Source organism: Talpa occidentalis, unplaced genomic scaffold, assembly GCF_014898055.3.
Source record: "Talpa occidentalis isolate TD23 unplaced genomic scaffold, MPIMG_talOcc4v2.1 talOcc4.9, whole genome shotgun sequence".
NCBI classification, from domain to species: Eukaryota; Metazoa; Chordata; class Mammalia; order Eulipotyphla; family Talpidae; genus Talpa; species Talpa occidentalis.
In genome coordinates this window covers 29155685-29173396 of record NW_023605305.1, presented here as the reverse complement: position 1 = coordinate 29173396, position 17712 = coordinate 29155685, and the positions used below count along the sequence as shown (strand labels likewise).

Here is a 17712-nt window from a genome sequence, read left to right as displayed (position 1 = left end):
GTATTGTTACACAGTGATCTATGATCCTATTTGAAGGAGTGTTTTAAAATCTTTTGATATTTTTGACAAACTTCCCAAAATCAAATTCTGAACAAAATCTTATTGACATAAAGCTGATGCTGGGATTTTCCAAAGAGCTCTTGGAGAGTCATAAACCAGTCACACGTGTCAGTGGACAGGGCGAGCCCCCAGGGCACAAGGCAGACACAGGCTTAGAGTCCAACAAAGAATGATTCTAATCCCTACTAGACTCTCTTGACTGTTTCCCTCTGTCAACATTACTTGCCCTCTTTCTAGATACCTCCTCATTTATGAAATGTTAATAATAAAACTGACCATAGCTACTGAAAAATCACTAAACTAGATTGTGATTTCTTGAATTTAGGGTTCATGTGTATTTTGCTTACAGCTGTGTTCAGGCCTGACATACTGCTCAGCACATAGTAGGTATCGGCTGAATGACTGGTGAGTCTTATGAAGAGGGGAAAGGGTGATACTGAGGGATATTGTCACTGAAAAAGCATTCCCCACACCATTTTCAGAGGGGCATGCTCACAGTTAATTACTTCTGGCAGCTGAACTCTGAGCTCTGTCCTCACCCATCACCCTCCCCACAGGCGGGCGGAGTAATCCTACCCCCAAGGGAGGACTGATGTGATCCTGGTGGTCAGGGTGGTCAGGGACAGTCACCACCCAGAAGCTGCTGCACCATGAGTGCCTCTGTGCTGAGCCCCTCCGGACCCCTGGCCAGTGTGTCTGGGCTCCTGCAAGTGGCTTCCCTGCTCAGCCTGGTTCTGCTGCTGATCAAGGCCGCCCAGCTCTACCTGCACAGGCAGTGGCTGCTCAAAGCCCTCCAGCAGTTCCCGTGCCCGCCCTCTCACTGGCTCTTTGGACACTACAAGGAGGTAGGAGGTGGTGGGGAGGGGGGGAGAGTGGGAGGGCAGGAAGGGCTGGGTTCTCAGAGCATGGTCAGGGTCAGCAAGTCACTGGACCAAGCCTTGCTGTGGCACCTTCACTTGGAATCCAGGGAAAGCCCAGCTCACCTCTCAGGTCTTGGCTCTTCATCTTAGTCAACAGAGTGTGCTCCCTCAGGGCAGCCTGGGCTGGAGGCTCAGGTGTAGGGGACACTGCTTCCTTAGGCCGGTCTGCAGGGTGTCCTGGCAGCCCTGCTCTTTGAGAACAACACCTGTTCCTCCTGAGTCTCCCCTCTGCTGCAGAGAGCTTCAGCTCATGTCCCTCACCAGGCTTCTAGATACTTCCCTGTACTTGTCATTCAATGCCCTCTTATACCTGCTCTGAGCTTACCTGGGGACACAGACATTCCCTCCTCTGTGGGGTTCACTGTCTGTGGGGATAATAGACAGGAACCTGAGAAGCAATCAGCTCACAGGATAAAAGGCTAATCTAATGGGGTGCAAAGGTGGGCATGTCAGGTGCAGGGGATCAACTGGTTCAACCTCCCAAGGACTGGGGGATTTTCTAGACCTGTGATTTCAGTGTTAAAACCCTGACAGAGACTGGCACACATGACTGAGAAGGGTTCCAGAATGGCTCCAGGTAAGGAGGCTGACATTTGCGTTGCCCAATGAACCAGAATATGTTTAACTCCTGGGTCTAATATCCCCCCACCCCCCACCCCCAATACCCAGCATGGAGTCTACAGAGAGGGACGTCAATCCAGGTGTTTGGGGTGACAGAAGGAAGGAGGGAAGAAGAATCTGAGAGAAGGACCGTGTTCCCTACCCCTCTCTGCCTGCACTGGGCCCTTTTTTTTTTTTTTTTTTGGTGGGGGAGGGAGGGGGAAAAGGGGGGCTTAGAGGAAGCTAAAGGGATTGATGGAGAGGAGCTCACAAAAACAACATCAGGAGGAAATGAGAGTGAAATGGCAGGGAGCTGAGGCCTCTCTCCTTGCAGAGAGCTTTGATGGATTATCCTTAGATTCAGCCAGATGGAAACTGGAACAGCCAAAGCCTCCAGAACTGCACCCAGTACCCCCTCCTTTCTCTGTCCTCTTCTTCTCCTTGACCCTCGGTTACTCCTTGTCCTCCGCCTGACCGTGCATTCTGGCCTCGGCCCTCTGCTCACACTGCACCCTCCACCTTGAGTCCCTCCTCCGTCATCCGACAAAGCCCAGCCCATATCACCTCTGCCAAGTTGTGTCTCTGGTCTCCCAGAATTGGGCCTCCCTCCATCACAATTCAGTGTCGGACCCAGTGCCTGGCACATGGTGGGTGCTCGGCAACTGGGTGCTGACTGAGGGAGCCGGTCCTCAGTTGGGTGAGTTGTCTCAGAGCTGGTGAATCCTGGTGTTAGAAGGACACGCACAAAGCTTGGAGACTGCAAAGCAGAGAGCAGCCTTGAGTTACGTGTGGTAATTGGAATAAAGAAGAGTTGACTAAATGGAAACTGTATAACACCAAATGCTTATATGCATTCCAGAGAGTCAAACAAATCTGAGTCTTGGAACTAGATTTTCATTGATTTGTCTTTCTCTTGGTGACAGTTTCAAAAGGATGAGGAGCTACTACAGCTACTGAAGAGAGTAGAGAAATTCCCGAGTGCCTGTCCTCGCTGGCTCTGGGGGTCAAAGGTCCAATTCCTGGTCTACGACCCTGACTACATGAAGCTGATTCTTGGGAGGTCAGGTGAGAGCAAAACCCCCTTCCCAGCGGGAGTCCCTCCTCCTGCCCCCAGGTGTTTGCATTTCCAGTGGAGACTGTAGTCATTGCTCAAAGCTCTCCTCCTTCCTGCCGTCTCCAGGGCACAAGCCAGCTTAGGCCACATTTAAGGGATTGCTTAAACAGCTGAAACGAAATTGAAATCATTTGTTCTATAAATTACCCAGGGTCTGAAAGACCATTTCCTAGCCACACTGCTGTGGGACTGGCACCTCTAATTGTTGCCTGACCGGGGTTGTGAGAGGTTAAGCGTCTGCAAATTCTTGAAAAGCACAGAGCTTCTGTCTTTTATTTAGTATTACGGACAGTCTGTTACTTGTCAATTCAACATCCTAATCCAGGGTAATGTGGTGCTGGGAAGTTGGGTCTGACTTCTTGGGGCCACAATAACTCAAAGGGCAGAGAGCACCTGTCTCCGACAGGTGACCTGAGACAATTTGCCTATTGACAAGCATCAGGAAGCAACGGCAGCCTGGTCTGGACCCCAGCACCTCCTGGGGGTCTTGCTGCTCGATCCCATGTCCTCCAATACCCTTCCTTTCCTTTCAGACCCAAAGTCTCACATTCCCTACAAATTTTTGGCTCCGTGGATTGGTAAGTACAACTAACTAAGAGTGTGGTCCTTTCACCATTCAGATAGATCTTTGCCAAGAACTGTCTCTCGGCACAGAGAACAACAGGTGACCAGTTCCCTGTCACCACCCTCTTTTCTTAATCAAAACTCATTTCTCTTCTAATAAAACCCTCACCCCTTCTCAGGAGTGGCAAGAGCCCTCCTGAGCTCAGCTTCTTCCACATCACCTCTCATTCAGCTCCAATGTTCTGAACATTTATTGTTGCACTACTTTTGGTGAACATTTATCTTACAGATATAATCACATCCTATGTATGACCCATTTTGAGGGATTTGCATTCCTGAAAGATAATGACCCTCCTGCTTTTCTCCATAATGTGTCTTCTTATGACACAGTTGGTTTCTGCCTAATTGGTTCCAAAATGTCCCTCTGATTTGGTCACCCCTCCCTATATATACACCCACCCATCTGTGTCCCAGGGTACGGTCTGCTCCTGCTAAATGGGCAGCCGTGGTTCCAGCACCGGCAGATGCTGACCCCAGCCTTCCATTATGATACCCTGAAGCCCTACGTGGGGCTCATGGCCGACTCTGTGCGAGTGATGCTGGTAAGTCTGTCCTCTCTCCCCGCCATCCACACAGCACAACCCAGACTCCACCCTCACATGTGTGCGTCCTCGGATGCCCAGACACAGCCGCCCAGGGGACGCTCTCAGATATTTCTCTCCAACGGTGGATACACTGAGTACCAGACACCAGCAGGGAGCCACACGTTGCACAGCACCAAGGGAAAGGAGGACCAAGGTAGACACAGAGTCTCCTTCACCCAACCTCTACGCTTCACCACTATGGACTAGAGCAAAGGTCATTCTCTGGAGAGCAGATCAAGCAGCCCCTGGATGGCATGGAAAGTGGCAGTAATGGCAGGGTGGACAACCCAGGAGGTGTTGTGCTCTGCCTGGCACCAGGTCTTCCATTTGAGATGAGCCCTCATGAAGGAACCCACAGTATCACCTCCATAAAGCTCTGATTTCTCAACAAGTGTGCTCAGCTAACTTTTTTTTTATAATAAATTTTATTTTTATATTCCCCATACAATTGCTACCCCCCCATTCTGACCCCAATCCCTCCCTTCCCGCCCCCCACCCCCCAAAAAGTGTCTCTGAAAAATATGGAACGCTTCACGAATTTGCGTGTCATCCTTGCGCAGGGGCCATGCTAATCTTCTCTGTATCGTTCCAATTTTAGTATATGTGCTGCCGAAGCGAGCACACAGCTAACTTTTGATGAGTGAAAGGAAATGAAGTCCCTGATGCCCCTTCTTTAGGGGCTTCAAAACTGGCCCTTAAGCTGACATGATGATCAGATTTCACCTGTCCCTCGGGTCTAGCACAGCTCTCAGCTCCCCCTTAGTCCATGAAAAGCATTGTCTTTTGGTCTGATGAAACAGTGATCATAATAACTGTCATAAAACTAAAAACAAAGTCAGAAAATTATGGAGGAACATGTTTTATCATATCATGAAAGTTTCTCAAAACAGCCATCACATTGGGCCTCCCCTGGTGGCGCAACGGTTGAGTGCTGGGCTGTGAGGCTGCCCTCAGCCTCTGCAGCTCCGGTTCGTTCCCCGGCTGCCGGCGAGGGTCCCACAAAAAACAACAACAACAAAAAAAAAAAAACAAAGAGCCATCACATTAAAACACCTTATATTCAAATTTTTTTTTAAATTCTGCTTTACAAAGTGCAGAAATCCCATGTGAATATTTAGAGACGGAGAGAGCCCAGCCCCACAGCAGAGGCCTCTGTGCAGTGAAGGGACATGCTGTGACCTTTGACCCCCATGTCCCCTGCCCCACAGGACAAATGGCAGCAGCTCAGTGGCCCGAACCCACGTGTGGAGGTCTTCGAGTACATCTCCTTGATGACCCTGGACAGCATCATGAAGTGCGCCTTCAGCCACCAGGGCAGCGTGCAGACAGACAGGTCGGTGGGGATCCTCCAATGTGGGTCCTTGTTCTTACCAACTGGTGTGGCCTCCACCGACAGGCAGGCATTTCGGGCAACGTGGGTCCACATGGGCACAAAAAGAATCCAGTGCTTGGGACAGACCAGGGGCAAATTCCAGCCCAGACCAACCTTCATTGTCCCCAGACCCTGACCCCTGAACAGGGAGCAGCTCATTCCCCTTGTAAGGTCCAGGGTGACAAAGCTGTACACAGAAATGACATGTGTCTTTGTCGCTGGCCCCATTGGCTGAGGACACCCTCCCTGGACCCCACCCCCCTCCAGGTGAGAGGCTTGCTCCTCTCCAGTCTCTTCCTCCTCCTCCCCCTCAGGAGCTCCCAGTCCTATATCCAGGCCATTGCAGACCTGAGCAACCTGTTTTTTTCCCGAGTGAGGAATGCTTTCCACCAGAACAACACCATCTACAGCATGACCCCTGAAGGCCGCAGGAACCAGCAGGCCTGCCAGGTGGCCCATGAGCACACAGGTTGGTTCCAGGTCCTGGGCTCCCCACCCCCTTCATCAGGCTCACCCAAGGGCCTGGCCCTGACCCTTCAGCCAGGACCAGGCCTGATGCCCCTTAGGCTTGGGACATACCCAGGATGGATACTTCCTGATGCAACCTTTGGTACTGAGCCCACAGGGTACCAGGCTTCGCTCTTCACTGCACTGGTGATGGTTGACTGAGACGCTCTTCCCGCACATTCTGCAGCCAATGATCTTGAGGGGACGCACAATCAGTGGGACTAGGTCTCTCATCCTGACATGTACACACTTCCAAACTGACCCACCTGCACCCAGACGGCAGCCGGGGGCAGAGGGGGCTACTCTTGGCCTCTGTATCTAGACCCCAAGCCCCCTCACCTCTGCCTGGAAACCACTGTTCTGCACAGACCAAGTGATCCGGCAGAGGAAGGCTCACCTGCAGAAGGAGGGTGAACTGGAAAAGATCAGCAAGAAGAGGCACTTGGATTTCCTGGACATCCTGCTCCGTGCCAGAGTGAGTGTGTGTAGGAGAGGTCTAGGCTTTGCCCAGACGCCCCCAGGAAGGAGCAAGCCCCCCAGTGTCACCTGGCCTTCCCCAGATGGAGAATGGGGACAGCTTGTCCGACGCGGACCTCCGGGCAGAAGTGGACACGTTCATGTTCGAGGGGCACGACACCACGGCCAGCGGCATCTCCTGGATCCTCTATGCGCTGGCCACCCACCCTGAGCACCAGCAGAGGTGCAGGGAGGAGCTGCAGGGCCTCCTGGGGGATGGCGCCTCCCTCAGCTGGTGAGTGCTCCAGAGGCAGCAGGGCCCTGCCCACTGAGGAGAGAGTCCCTGTGTGCCTGGGCTGTGCCCCACCCTCAGGGTGCACTTCCTTTCAGGGACCACCTGGACCAGATGCCCTACACCACCATGTGCATCAAGGAGGCGCTGAGACTCTACCCACCAGTGCCGGGTGTTGGCAGGGAGCTCAGCAAGCCGGTCACCTTCCCTGATGGACGCTCCTTACCTAAGGGTAAAATCCAACCAAAACAACCCCCAGGGGCACACAGAAGGTCTCAATTCCACATGTCCTCAAGCAGGTGTAGACCTCTCTGTGTCTTGTTCCTGCCTCAGGAAAACCAATACTTAGTGATGAGGATGAGGGTTATGAAATGTGTGCAGGTGTCCCAGCAAAAGCTCATGTATCACATGCTAGCCTCTGAATGCGGTCTTGGGAAATTAGCTCTCCAATTCTGGTGTATTGAATCATATGGGGTTGGGGGAGATGTGTTTCTCTCCCTTTTTTCTGCTCCATGGTCCTGTGTCTGAGGAGCCCTCAGGTAGATACAGGAAGCAGCACATCCCCAGGCCTGAGACCCCTGCCAGTGTTTAGGAATTCCCTTGGCTCATTACCAGTGTCTAACTCCCATCCTGCCATATCTTGATTGTGGGATATTGGGTGAGTCACTTGGCCTCTCTGAGACTGAGGTGTTTTGTGAGAACAGTGGGGATACCAGTGCTTTCTTCAAAAGGTTGTCGTGATGATTAAATGAGTTAATACATATTCCCCATGGATGCATTCATACATGTGAGTTGTCACTGAGTTTTCCAAAATTCAGCCTCCAGTTCTTTCTTGCTTCTCCATCCTAGCCATGATTATCTGCTCCTACCTGTGCATACGTGCTTTGCCACGTCCTCCCCAGGTTTCTTGCAACAGGGTTTTTTCACTCAGAGAAGTTACTCTCATGATGGTTGCCATGATTTCTCACATGCCTGCTTCAGGCTGGGGATCGGGACCCACCCCACCAGGCCATCAAGACTTTGCTCTCCTCCCTGCCCACAGGATTCACAGTGTCGCTCTCCATTTATGGGCTGCACCACAACCCAAAGGTGTGGACAAACCCAGAGGTATGATGACCACATGGCAAGGAGGCTGAATGATATCCCTTGATCAATACCCCCTCCTACTCCCACCTGAGAGTCCTGGCCCCTTAAGGATTGGAAGGAGGGGCTGACCCTGCCCTGAGCCTGTTACTATCTGTGCAGATGTTTGACCCGTCCCGGTTTGCTCCTGGTTCTGCTCGGCACAGCCACGCTTTCCTGCCCTTCTCAGGCGGGTCCAGGTGAGGTTTCTTGTAATTGAAGTTGGACTGGGGGGAGAGTCACACACCCTAGTGTTTGTGACCTCTTATTTCATGTGGTATCTGCAGTTGTGTCCATGCGTGTTGGTGAGTTGAGAAGGGGCGTGTGTGCAATGTAAGAGAGAAAGGTGGCACTTCAGGGCACACCACTGACCTCTCCCAATGGCCAGCTACCATTCCATGTCAGCGGCTGTTTCAAAGTTTAGCGTATTATGTTTGCCTCACTTCACTAATATGGCATTTCAGAATTAGAAATTAATGTGAAAATTAAACTTCATATATTTGCATTTAACAAGATAACAAGATATCAATAATTCTAAAAGGTGATTTTCACTCCACTCATCCCACTGCTTATTCTATTTAATTCACCAATCTGCTACACACACATCACTGATGTCTGGATGTATTTGGATTCTAACCACCTCTGTGTCCTGTCCCAATAGCTCAAGCCATATAAATGGAATGATAGTAGCTATTTGGAACAATCTTTACAGCAATGTGTGTCTTCTCTATTTTTGCAGCATGCTTATACATTTTGATTGCAAATTAATATTCACATAATCATAACAACTTCCCTGTTGCCAAAATTCATTCTATGAAATGGGATGAAAGGACCACTGTCCCAGTCTCTCACTAGCCCAAGGTTGCAAAAAGTATACAAATGAGGACAATGAGGGGCCCCACTATTTTGCATGTGACACGTGCTTTTGAAAGTTTTCTTGTGTATAAAATATGAAGCACACTTCAAAGAGCTGCTGAGTTGGCAATGAAGTTCATGGCAATGAAAACTGCTATGAAAATCCTCCAATATGGCTGAAATCATTCTGTGAAATAGTAATTTCCATACTTTGGATATGAGAAACAAGTTTATTAGAAACCATAATTCTGTGCATTTTTCGATTGGTAAGTCAACTTTCACAAAACAGCCTTTAAGCAAATTGTTCTTCCAGAAGTGGCTCTGGGATTTGGTTTCTCCCAGGATCAAGGACTTCCTCTTAGACAAACTCTTCAACTTCCTTTTGGGCTGCAAGTAGTGGCTCCCACTTCAGGCCAGGAGCGCATAGGTGGCCCAAGTCATAGGTCAGAACTTTTATTCAATTCTAGTAGTTTTTTTTAATTCAATTATTTTCATGCAAATATTCTATATATTCAAATATGAAAGTATGCATTAAACCTGCCTCTGTATTAAGCCCTTATCTAAGACATGGAAACACAGAGATAAAAGCTACTGTCCTGTTTCCAAGAGGTCACAGTCAAGAAGCCAATCACCCTGCTCAAGACAGGCATCATCATTCTTCTTCCTTCACTCACTCATTCATTTCTGCAGTTTCACAATGCAAACTGTTGGCTGTGCTTGTGCCTGACACTGCCCTGGGTATTGGACTCTCTTGTGTAATTGATGCTGCCTTCAGGGCTAGGAAAGTGTGATGCAACCAGCAGAGGTGGGAAGAACAGGCTGTAATTGGACTGAACCTTGAGAATGTGGTAGGAAGGGGAGAGGGAAGGAATTTTCGATGATCTTATATGATCTGAGCCAAGAAGTAGAGTTGGACAGCTAAGAGTGATGGATGGACACCAGCTGAATAGGACATGTCGTGCCTGTGATAAAAGGCTTGGGACAGTTTAAGCCGAGCCCTGGATTCAGTGTAGAGGAAGGGGAGCAAGGGAAATAAAAATATTTAATTGGGATGACCAGGAGGAACTGTTCTGGTAGAACTAGAACACTACAAGAGATGGTTGACTGAGAGTTTGAGGGGAGCACAGATTCTGCCCCATTAAAGGGAAGGCAGATGTTACAACAGGCCAAGGGTTGCTAACTTGTTGCCCCTCTGAAAGTTTCACTGATGCCTTTATTACTTCCTTACACAATTCCATCTTTTCTTTGTCTGGTTATGAGGGTCCCCATGTGTCCCCTAGATGATGTGCTCTTGGGCTCACCCTATCCCCTAGTTTTTAGTGCTTGTGTAGGAGTGTGTAAGTAATAACTAGATGTTTTCAAGATTATTTGACTCTGGATCCTGGTGAGCTAATATTTCAGCTTGCTGGAAGTAGAAGGCAGGAGCTAGTCCCGGAAGAGAATTAGGCTTTTTTCACGGACATGGGATAGTGTGCGAACCACCACTGGGCATAGAGTTATGCGTACCCAGCAAGGAAAGGGCTTAGGACTAGGGTGCATGAAGGAGTGCCCTTGATGCCCTAGTCAAGGAGGGATTCCGTGGCCAATGCCTGAAAGACTGAGAATGTGATTTGAGACTACCTCTCCTGTCATCTTTCCTTTGGCCCAGGAACTGCATCGGGAAGCAGTTTGCCATGAACGAGATGAAGGTGGCCGTGGCCCTGACTCTGCTGCGCTTTGAGCTGGTGCCAGATCTTTCCCAGGTCCCTGCGCCCATTGCAAGAATTGTGCTGAAGTCCAAGAATGGGATCCACTTGCATCTCAGGAAGCTCCTGTAACCCTTGAGGGGCAAGGATGCACTCAGAGGGCCTCCTGCCTGCCGTCCTATCTAACTGTCATCCACTCCTGGCCCCGCTCCTCTTCCCGCTTTCTGCTTTCTATCTCCCCACCTGCCAGACCAGCTGATCTTCTTCAGACTTCCTCAGACTACTGCTATGTCTCTCAGACACCCCATCTGTTTCCCTAACTCCAGATTGCTGTCTGTCCTCCAGTCTGCTTGACCTCTCCTTGGGTCGTTTCCTTTCTGTCTGCCCATTTGTCCCTTTGTTAGTCCTTGTATTAGATTCTGCTGCTGCAATAACAAATTGTACAAACTTAGAGGCTTATAGAAACACAAAATTTATAATTTAACATTTAAGAATCAGAATTATGAAATGGTCTGCTCTGGGCCACAGCCAAGATAATTCAGAAGCTCTAAGGGAGAAGTGTTGTCTAGAACTATGCTCTTAAGACCTGCCACTGATTAGGGTATGTCTCCCTGATTATCGAGGAAATCTTTTCTTAAAATCAACTGATTGTAGATGTTAACCACATCTCCAAGTACTCATAGCAATCACAGACTAGTGTTAAAATGGATTAGGTACTGAAATGAAGCAAATTGAGGAGACCAGAGTTGGCACAATTGGTGGGTCCTCACCCACATGCTTAAAAATGCAGGACATAATCCAAAAGCAGGCAGATGGGGAGAAACAACAATAACAGGCTTTATTTACCCTGGCAGTGAGGAAAGGGAGAAAGTATTCACAGGCTGGCACATGGTCAGATGCCATCTGTCCTACCCCAGATAGCATCTACTGAGCAGAGACCTAGGTCCAAGCTGAAGCTATGCATGGCAAACTGGCAGCTTCTCCATGGACACCCCTCCTCACCAGTGGTTTTAACTGACAATAGTCCCAGCAGCCTAATTGGCAAAGCCCAAAATTTTTCAAATGCCAAAAAGTGCCAGCACTTTAACTGCCAAAAAACCTCAGGAGGTGGAGTTTGAAAAGTTCCAACTTCTACCATCGAATTGGCTATGAGTACCCCCCAGGGACTTGGAGATAGTTACTGACTGTTCTTCACACAGTACCCCAGTGTAGCTGAGTTGCACATAAAACTAAACTTCACAGACCACCCACTGGCAACTTGACATGCCTGACATCCCTTTAAACCATACTTAGTTTGCAAATAAATAAAGCTTTAATGAAGTCTGCCAAGCACCCATATATAACTGAAAGTGCACTATCCCTTCCCTGGAAGACGATGTAACATGACGGAATGATGTTCACTCTTCTCCTTGATATCCTATAACTAAAATTCTGTGAACTATACAGTTAGCTATTGTTAATACATCTTATGATAGATGTGAAGGGGGTAAGAGAAAGTAAGAAAAAATCTGATACACACGATTGTCAACTAAGTAAGTCAGATTCCAATTTGACAGACATCAATGAAACAGACAACCTGCGCAGCTGGAAATGGAGGATGAAGCTATGACTGATGTGTCAGAAACAGATAAGGCATCCACTGAAAAGGGAATCTGTAACTTTGCTCCAGGCCCTTCCTCCAGCACAAGAAGGCACTCATCAGAAACCCGCTATTGGGTTCCATGACTCCCGACTTCTTTGTTCTTTCATTTACCCCTACCCCATCCCTTTATTGTATGTAAAATAGATGGTGTGTGTGCACAAGCATATTGCATTTTTGTAGCTAAATGTTCAATGGTATGTTTTGATTGATGTCAAGTGAAGATGGAATGGGGGAAGTTACGGGTTCTGTGAAAATATTCAATACCTCCTTTCTCCATTGGTCGCATGCTCATTCAGCTTTATCCTTACATTTTTAACTCATAGTAAGTATTGTACAAAAGATTTGATCATCAGGTATTAAAAACTAGAGTCAGACTATCTCAACGTTGTGATGTGGATAAAGTCAATTAACATCTCATGCTAAGTTTTCTTGCTTGTAAAATAAAGTGAATACACCTGGTAAATTGAGGCGTATGTGTAATTGTGCTTTGGAAAGCACTACTCAAATATTGACTAGACATTTTGGAAACTTTCTGGCATGTCAGCACCAGTCAAGGCGGCAGAGCAGGGGAACCTCAGCCTCTGAATCACCTCTAATCTCACTCCAGGTAAAAGGTAAGATAAAGAATGTTCCCAGCAAATAAACACGATAGTTCTGATCTTCCCTTGGATGGGAAGTGCATGCAAATATTTAAGTTTAAAAGCTCTTGCCTGGGAGATGAAGTAAAAGCAAACAAGATATGCTGAATTGCATCAGCATCAAACCCTGGTTTACCAACCTCAGAAAACACAAGGGGCTAGAGCAGTCTAGCCACAGAAGTAATCTCTTTAAACTGCCGCCTTGCTCCCCACCCTCTTTGGTGAATCCTCTCACCTGCCCCCACATCTGGCTTACACCCCAGTTCTTGTATGCATAAATAAATAAATCTTGAGAAAATAATAATAAACTAGCATAGCAGACCTCTCCTGACTTGCCCGCTGCTCCCCTCCGCCGTGTATTTCAGTCAATCTGCCTGTTCTGTTCCCCACTCTGTCTCTGGTGAATCCTCTCACCCCCACATCTCTGGACTGTACCCCAGTTCTTGTATGCATAAATAAATCTTTTTTAAAAAAAAAAGAAAAATTAATAATAAACTGCCACCTTGAAAATTGACCACCCCCTCCCCTTCTGCCTTTCTTTTGCCTATAAACTGAACCAGCAAGAATCTAAGAATAAAAATAATACTTTTCTTCTTACATGTGGCACCCAAAACTGAATTGGCCTGTTCAAAATGGTGATCTAAGCAAAAATTTGTCCTCATTCATTCCTTCCGTCATTCATCAAAACAGAAAGGATTGGGCCTCCCCAGTGGCGCAGCGGTTGAGCGCTGGATTGCAAAGGTGCCCACAGCCTCTGCAGTGCCAGTTCAATCCCTAGGCCCCAGCGAGGGGCCCACACGGTGCGCAGACCTCTCCTGCCCCTGCTGCTCCCCTCAGCAGTGTATTTAGTCAATCTGCCTGTTCTGCTCTCTGCTCTGTCTCTGGTGAATTCTCTCACCCTCCCACGCTTCTGACTGTACGCAGTGCTTGCATAAATAAATAAGTAAATCTTAAAAAAAAATTTAAAAAAACAGAAAGGATTTACTAGGCGTCGTCAGTAGCACCGTCCTCTGTTAAATGCCAAAGAAAGCACACGGACATTGAATACCTCGTTACAATCTTCAAGGAGGCTTGGGGTGTCTGGATACCAAAGACATGAGAAAAGATGTTACTAATTAATAAGTGTTCTCCGTGAAAAGAGCGATTGTTCTAAGAGTTAAGTTCTTAGATCCATAGAGCTACATTCTGCTTTGATCACCTTGTAATAAGCTTTTCTCTTATCATGAACATCATTTTCACTGATTGCTAAACCCAGTCCCATGGCTTACCCAACACTCACAAAAGCTGCCCTGAAGAGTGAGGCTCACACGCACACTAATTTGGGGAGCTGGTAACCTCAGTCTCCTGCTACTTAGAAGCTCTGGGTTAATCAGAGAAAACATGAAATGCCCCTGGAAAGTATGTATTTGGGGGCCACACCACAGAGATCTTGATGCACTGATCTTGCCCAATGGCTCGCACAATTTAGTGTCTATGCTGTTCTAAAGGTGGCAGGTATTCTGATGTTTTCCTCACTTTAGGAGGATGACTCTTCAAAATTTGCATTTTTCATAAGAATTCAACTTTAAATGTCTGCTCTCTCAAGTATCAATAACCCTAAATGGTAGTTTTCCTTCTTCCCACATTTTCAATTCAGCCCCCTGCTATCTCATGAATTCACTCATAACCACTCGCACATCACTGATCGGGGTGTGTTTGGGTCTCCTTCCTCACCCAGCTGCTTGACATCCTTGTGAAAGGACAGTAGGTGTTTGGAGAAACCTTTCTGCCAATGTCTGTCCTCTATTTTTGCAGCTTAGCTTAACAAAACTTGACTACACATGAACAGTCACATAATCATCACAACTTCTCCAGTTGCCGAAATCTTTATTTGAAGTTTATCTTCCACATTTATCTATGTCTCAGAGTATATGTCCAACAATAGGAAAATGTATGCAGATGAGGACAATGAACTGCTTTTGAGAGAAAATCCCATTTTGAGGATGACCTGTGCATTTGAAAAGTAAAGTATGAAGCGCCCATGAAATAGCTGGTGAGGTGCATGAGTGCAACATTGATGTTGTTGAGGAGTGCAACATTGATAAGTAAAACATTGGCTAAAATGAGGAGTCCATCGGCAAAAAATCCCACAATGCTGATGAAATCATGCTGTGAAATTTAACCTCTGAGAACTTTGTAACTAGTTATTCAAACACATATTTCTGGGGTGTTTTCAATTGGTGAGTCAACTTTCACAAAACAGTCTTTCAGAAAATTGTTCTTCCAGAACTGGCTTTGGGCCTTGGTTTCTCTAGGGGTGAGGACTCATTCCTATACACTGGCTCCAAGTCACAAGGCTGCCCCCACAGGGCAGGAGCTCATGGTGGCCGATTCCTAGGACAGAATTAATGTGTACTTTTGTTCCTTGCTATTTAAATTGTTTCAGTTCTGTTAAGTTGGTTCAAATATAAAAGCATGTATTAAGCCTCTCCCCATGTGTCAAGTCCTGTAGTAGGAGATGGGAACTCAGAGATGAAAGATGCCATCCCCGCCTCCAGGAGTTGAGTCAAGAAACCAACACCTCCTCTCAAGACATGTTGTTTGTTCTTCCTTTGTTCACTCACTCACTCATCAGGCAGACTGTTGTGAGGTCATGTTCATGGCAGTGTCCTGAGCACAGGCCTATGATGTGTCCTTGAGTGAAACATTGATGGAGATTTGGGGGTCTGGGGAAGAAGAGGTGCAGCAGCGGTGCAGCCACTGGGCTCAGCCTTGAGGATGTGGCAGGATGTGGCGGGAGGATATTTTCAATGATCTCAGTATGAGCTGAGCTAGGAAGAGGTAATGGAAGAGATGAACGAGGTAACACCTACTGAGGGAATGATGCCAGCTGAGGCCTTGGGACGTGTCCTACCTGTGACGGAGGCCATTGGAGGGTCTGAGCTGGGCCTACACTCAGTGCAGGGAGAGGGGAAGCAGGGAGAAGGAAACGTCCAGGTGGGGAGGCAGGGCTGGCCAGGAGGCACGGTTCAGGAATAGAGTGGAAAGGCTACGGAAGCTGGTTGAGTGAGGAAATGAGGGGAGACAGGAGTCTATTAATTGGAAGGCGCATGGGGCAACAGGTTGAGAGTCACTGGTCTGTTGCCCCTCTAGGAAGCTTCTTGTTGCCACTCTGACTCTTTACCCAGCTCCCTCTTATCCTCTCTCTGTGGACTGGGGTCCCAGTGTGCCCCCCAAGCTGAGGGCATGAGCATGGCCCACTCTCCCTCTCTGTGCCCTGACCTATTGTGAAACCAGAAATTGCTGTGGAGGGTGAACACTAATAAGTGACTTTTTAGAGATTCACTTGATTTGACCCCCGTGGCTTAGAGCATTGACCCGCCCCTATCAGAATTTGTTTGCTGAGAGCAGAAGTAGGAAGCAGGAGCTAGACCTGGAAGAGAGAGAGGCTTCATCCACGGTCAGGGGAGAGTGTGAGCAATCTTTATCTGTCTGTCTGTCTCTGACTATCTTTATATCCTTCCTGCCTTCTCCCTCTGTCTGTCTTTTCCCTTTCCCCCTTCTTCTTGCTTGTCTGTCCCTGATTCATTTCCACTTGCAGTCATAATCATTCATCACAGCTTTAATGACTTACACAGCACACATTCATTCCCTAACATTCTGGAATCAGAAGTGTAAAATGGGTCTTGCTGCTCCACAATCAAGGTGGGGGACAGGTCTGCACTATCTCCAGGGTTCTATCTCCTGGAGGTGCTATCTCCAGGATGCTCGAGTGCTGCATCCTCAAGCCCGTGGCTCCTGGAGTCTTGCTCCGTATTCAAATCCAGCAGTGTCTTTAAATATCTCTCTGCTTCTGTCTTTATACCTTCTCCTTGGTAGGACCTTTGTGATGACATAGAGCCACTAAGGTAAAATGAGGCATATTCTCAGGGTCTAGGGATTGGGACGCATACATGTTGGGGTACCAGGACTCACCCTGCCTGTCCCTGGTGATTCCCATTGGTCAGAGCTGCGGACTCTCTCCTGTGTGTCACCTGTCTACCATCTGCCACTTACATACCCTCTCCTGTCCTCGTTCCGTGAATTAAGTTCTCAGTGTCACAGGTGTCTGACTTCTCTTGGAAGGAGGTAGAAGAAGGGGGCATGAAAGGGAGGAAAGACAGAAGAGATGAGGAGGAAAGAGATGAGGAAAGAAGGTAATATCTGCTCTGAGGTGACAGAACCCCAGTAGGCCCAAATGTGCATCATCACCTTCAGGCCACAGTCTGGGTAGTGGTCCAGGAGGGGCTGTGAAGAACCCAGGTGGGCAGAAGGATGTGGCTAGTGGGACAGGATGTCAGTCCTGCAGCACCATCAGTGGGACCTCGTGCACAGGACAGTCCCCTGGTTCGAAACACAGGATTTCACAGACAGTGAGCATAGTAACCCAGGTGTGACCCTGCTGGCTCCTGGCCCTGGGCAAGCTCGGGGTCGGGGTTCTCACTCACTTGCCCACCTCCCGTGACACACGTGCAGAAAATCCCCAGCACCACACCCCTCCCCAGTGAAGCCTTACTCCTCCCCTCTGCATCCAGAATCTTTGTTCTCCCTCCAGGGCACATGCCTAAAGTCAACACCACCTTTGGAGTCTTGGCCAAAGAGGCCAGAATCAGAAGGCCTCAGCTCAGGCTCCTCCCCAAAGAGCATCTTTACAAGTTCCTTCCCTTAATATCGAAGTGGGGTAACCTCCTCCAGTCCTGCCTCACAGGGCCCCTGACAGTCCAGAGTTGGAAATAGCCATGACTTGGACTCAGGTGACACTCATGGTGGTTATGAACTCCAGGCTCATCTCCCAGGGGACGGCTTTTGAAATGGTATCTTCACTTGCACAGAGAAAGATCCCTCCAGGGCCAAGACAGTGGGGCAAGTTTGGTGGCATGGGGTGTATCCTGAGTGGGGCCTCTGCACCCCATTCTCAGGTAGGTAAGCAGGTCTGGGTCTTGACAGGGCAATTCAGGAGAGAGCAGGTGGCCCATGGTAACCTTCCAAGGTGTGGTTTCCTGAGAGGGGAAGCATCAAGAGCAGGAAGGCAGTGTCTCCAGAAGGTACATCCCCTGAGCAACAGACACTCTCCAGCCCCAAGGTTAGAATTCCCCTCTCCTTGTCCTCCACAAGTCTCCAGTGCACTCCCTCCCACACCTGTCTACATCATGGATTGGAACCCACTAATGGCCTGAGACCTGGAGCCCTAGCCATCAGGCCGCTGCTGCAGGGACTCTTGGG

General features: G+C 48.4%; 1 protein-coding gene and 1 non-coding gene across 3 annotated transcripts; one reads left to right on the top strand and one right to left on the bottom strand.

Moving 5' to 3' along the window:
* Nucleotides 1-710: 710 nt before the first annotated feature.
* On the top strand, nucleotides 711-10343 carry LOC119237236 (cytochrome P450 4A11-like). Of its 2 annotated transcripts, none has more exons than XM_037501365.1 (12): nucleotides 711-905; nucleotides 2504-2645; nucleotides 3228-3272; nucleotides 3733-3860; nucleotides 5111-5235; nucleotides 5685-5743; nucleotides 6150-6256; nucleotides 6342-6532; nucleotides 6628-6761; nucleotides 7572-7636; nucleotides 7775-7851; nucleotides 10155-10343. In XM_037501365.1, the coding sequence occupies exons 1-12, from the start codon at nucleotides 711-713 to the stop codon at nucleotides 10321-10323; spliced, it is 1437 nt and encodes a 478-aa protein (XP_037357262.1). In that variant the 3' UTR covers nucleotides 10324-10343. The 2 variants fall into 2 exon arrangements, with proteins under 2 accessions (XP_037357262.1, XP_037357261.1); XM_037501364.1 differs by having other exon boundaries at nucleotides 5589-5743.
* LOC119237399 (U6 spliceosomal RNA) lies at nucleotides 4418-4524 on the bottom strand. Its single transcript, XR_005123324.1, has one exon. It is a non-coding gene; the product is annotated as a U6 spliceosomal RNA (small nuclear RNA).
* Nucleotides 10344-17712: the final 7369 nt, after the last annotated feature.

Coding starts and splice junctions, on each gene's coding strand:
- LOC119237236 (XM_037501364.1), top strand. CDS start 711: ATGAGTGCCTCTGTGCTGAGCCCCTCCGGACCCCTGGCCAGTGTGTCT. Junction 2,646..3,227: donor GCTGATTCTTGGGAGGTCAG/GTGAGAGCAAAA, acceptor CTTTCCTTTCAG/ACCCAAAGTCTCACATTCCC. Junction 6,257..6,341: donor ACATCCTGCTCCGTGCCAGA/GTGAGTGTGTGT, acceptor GGCCTTCCCCAG/ATGGAGAATGGGGACAGCTT.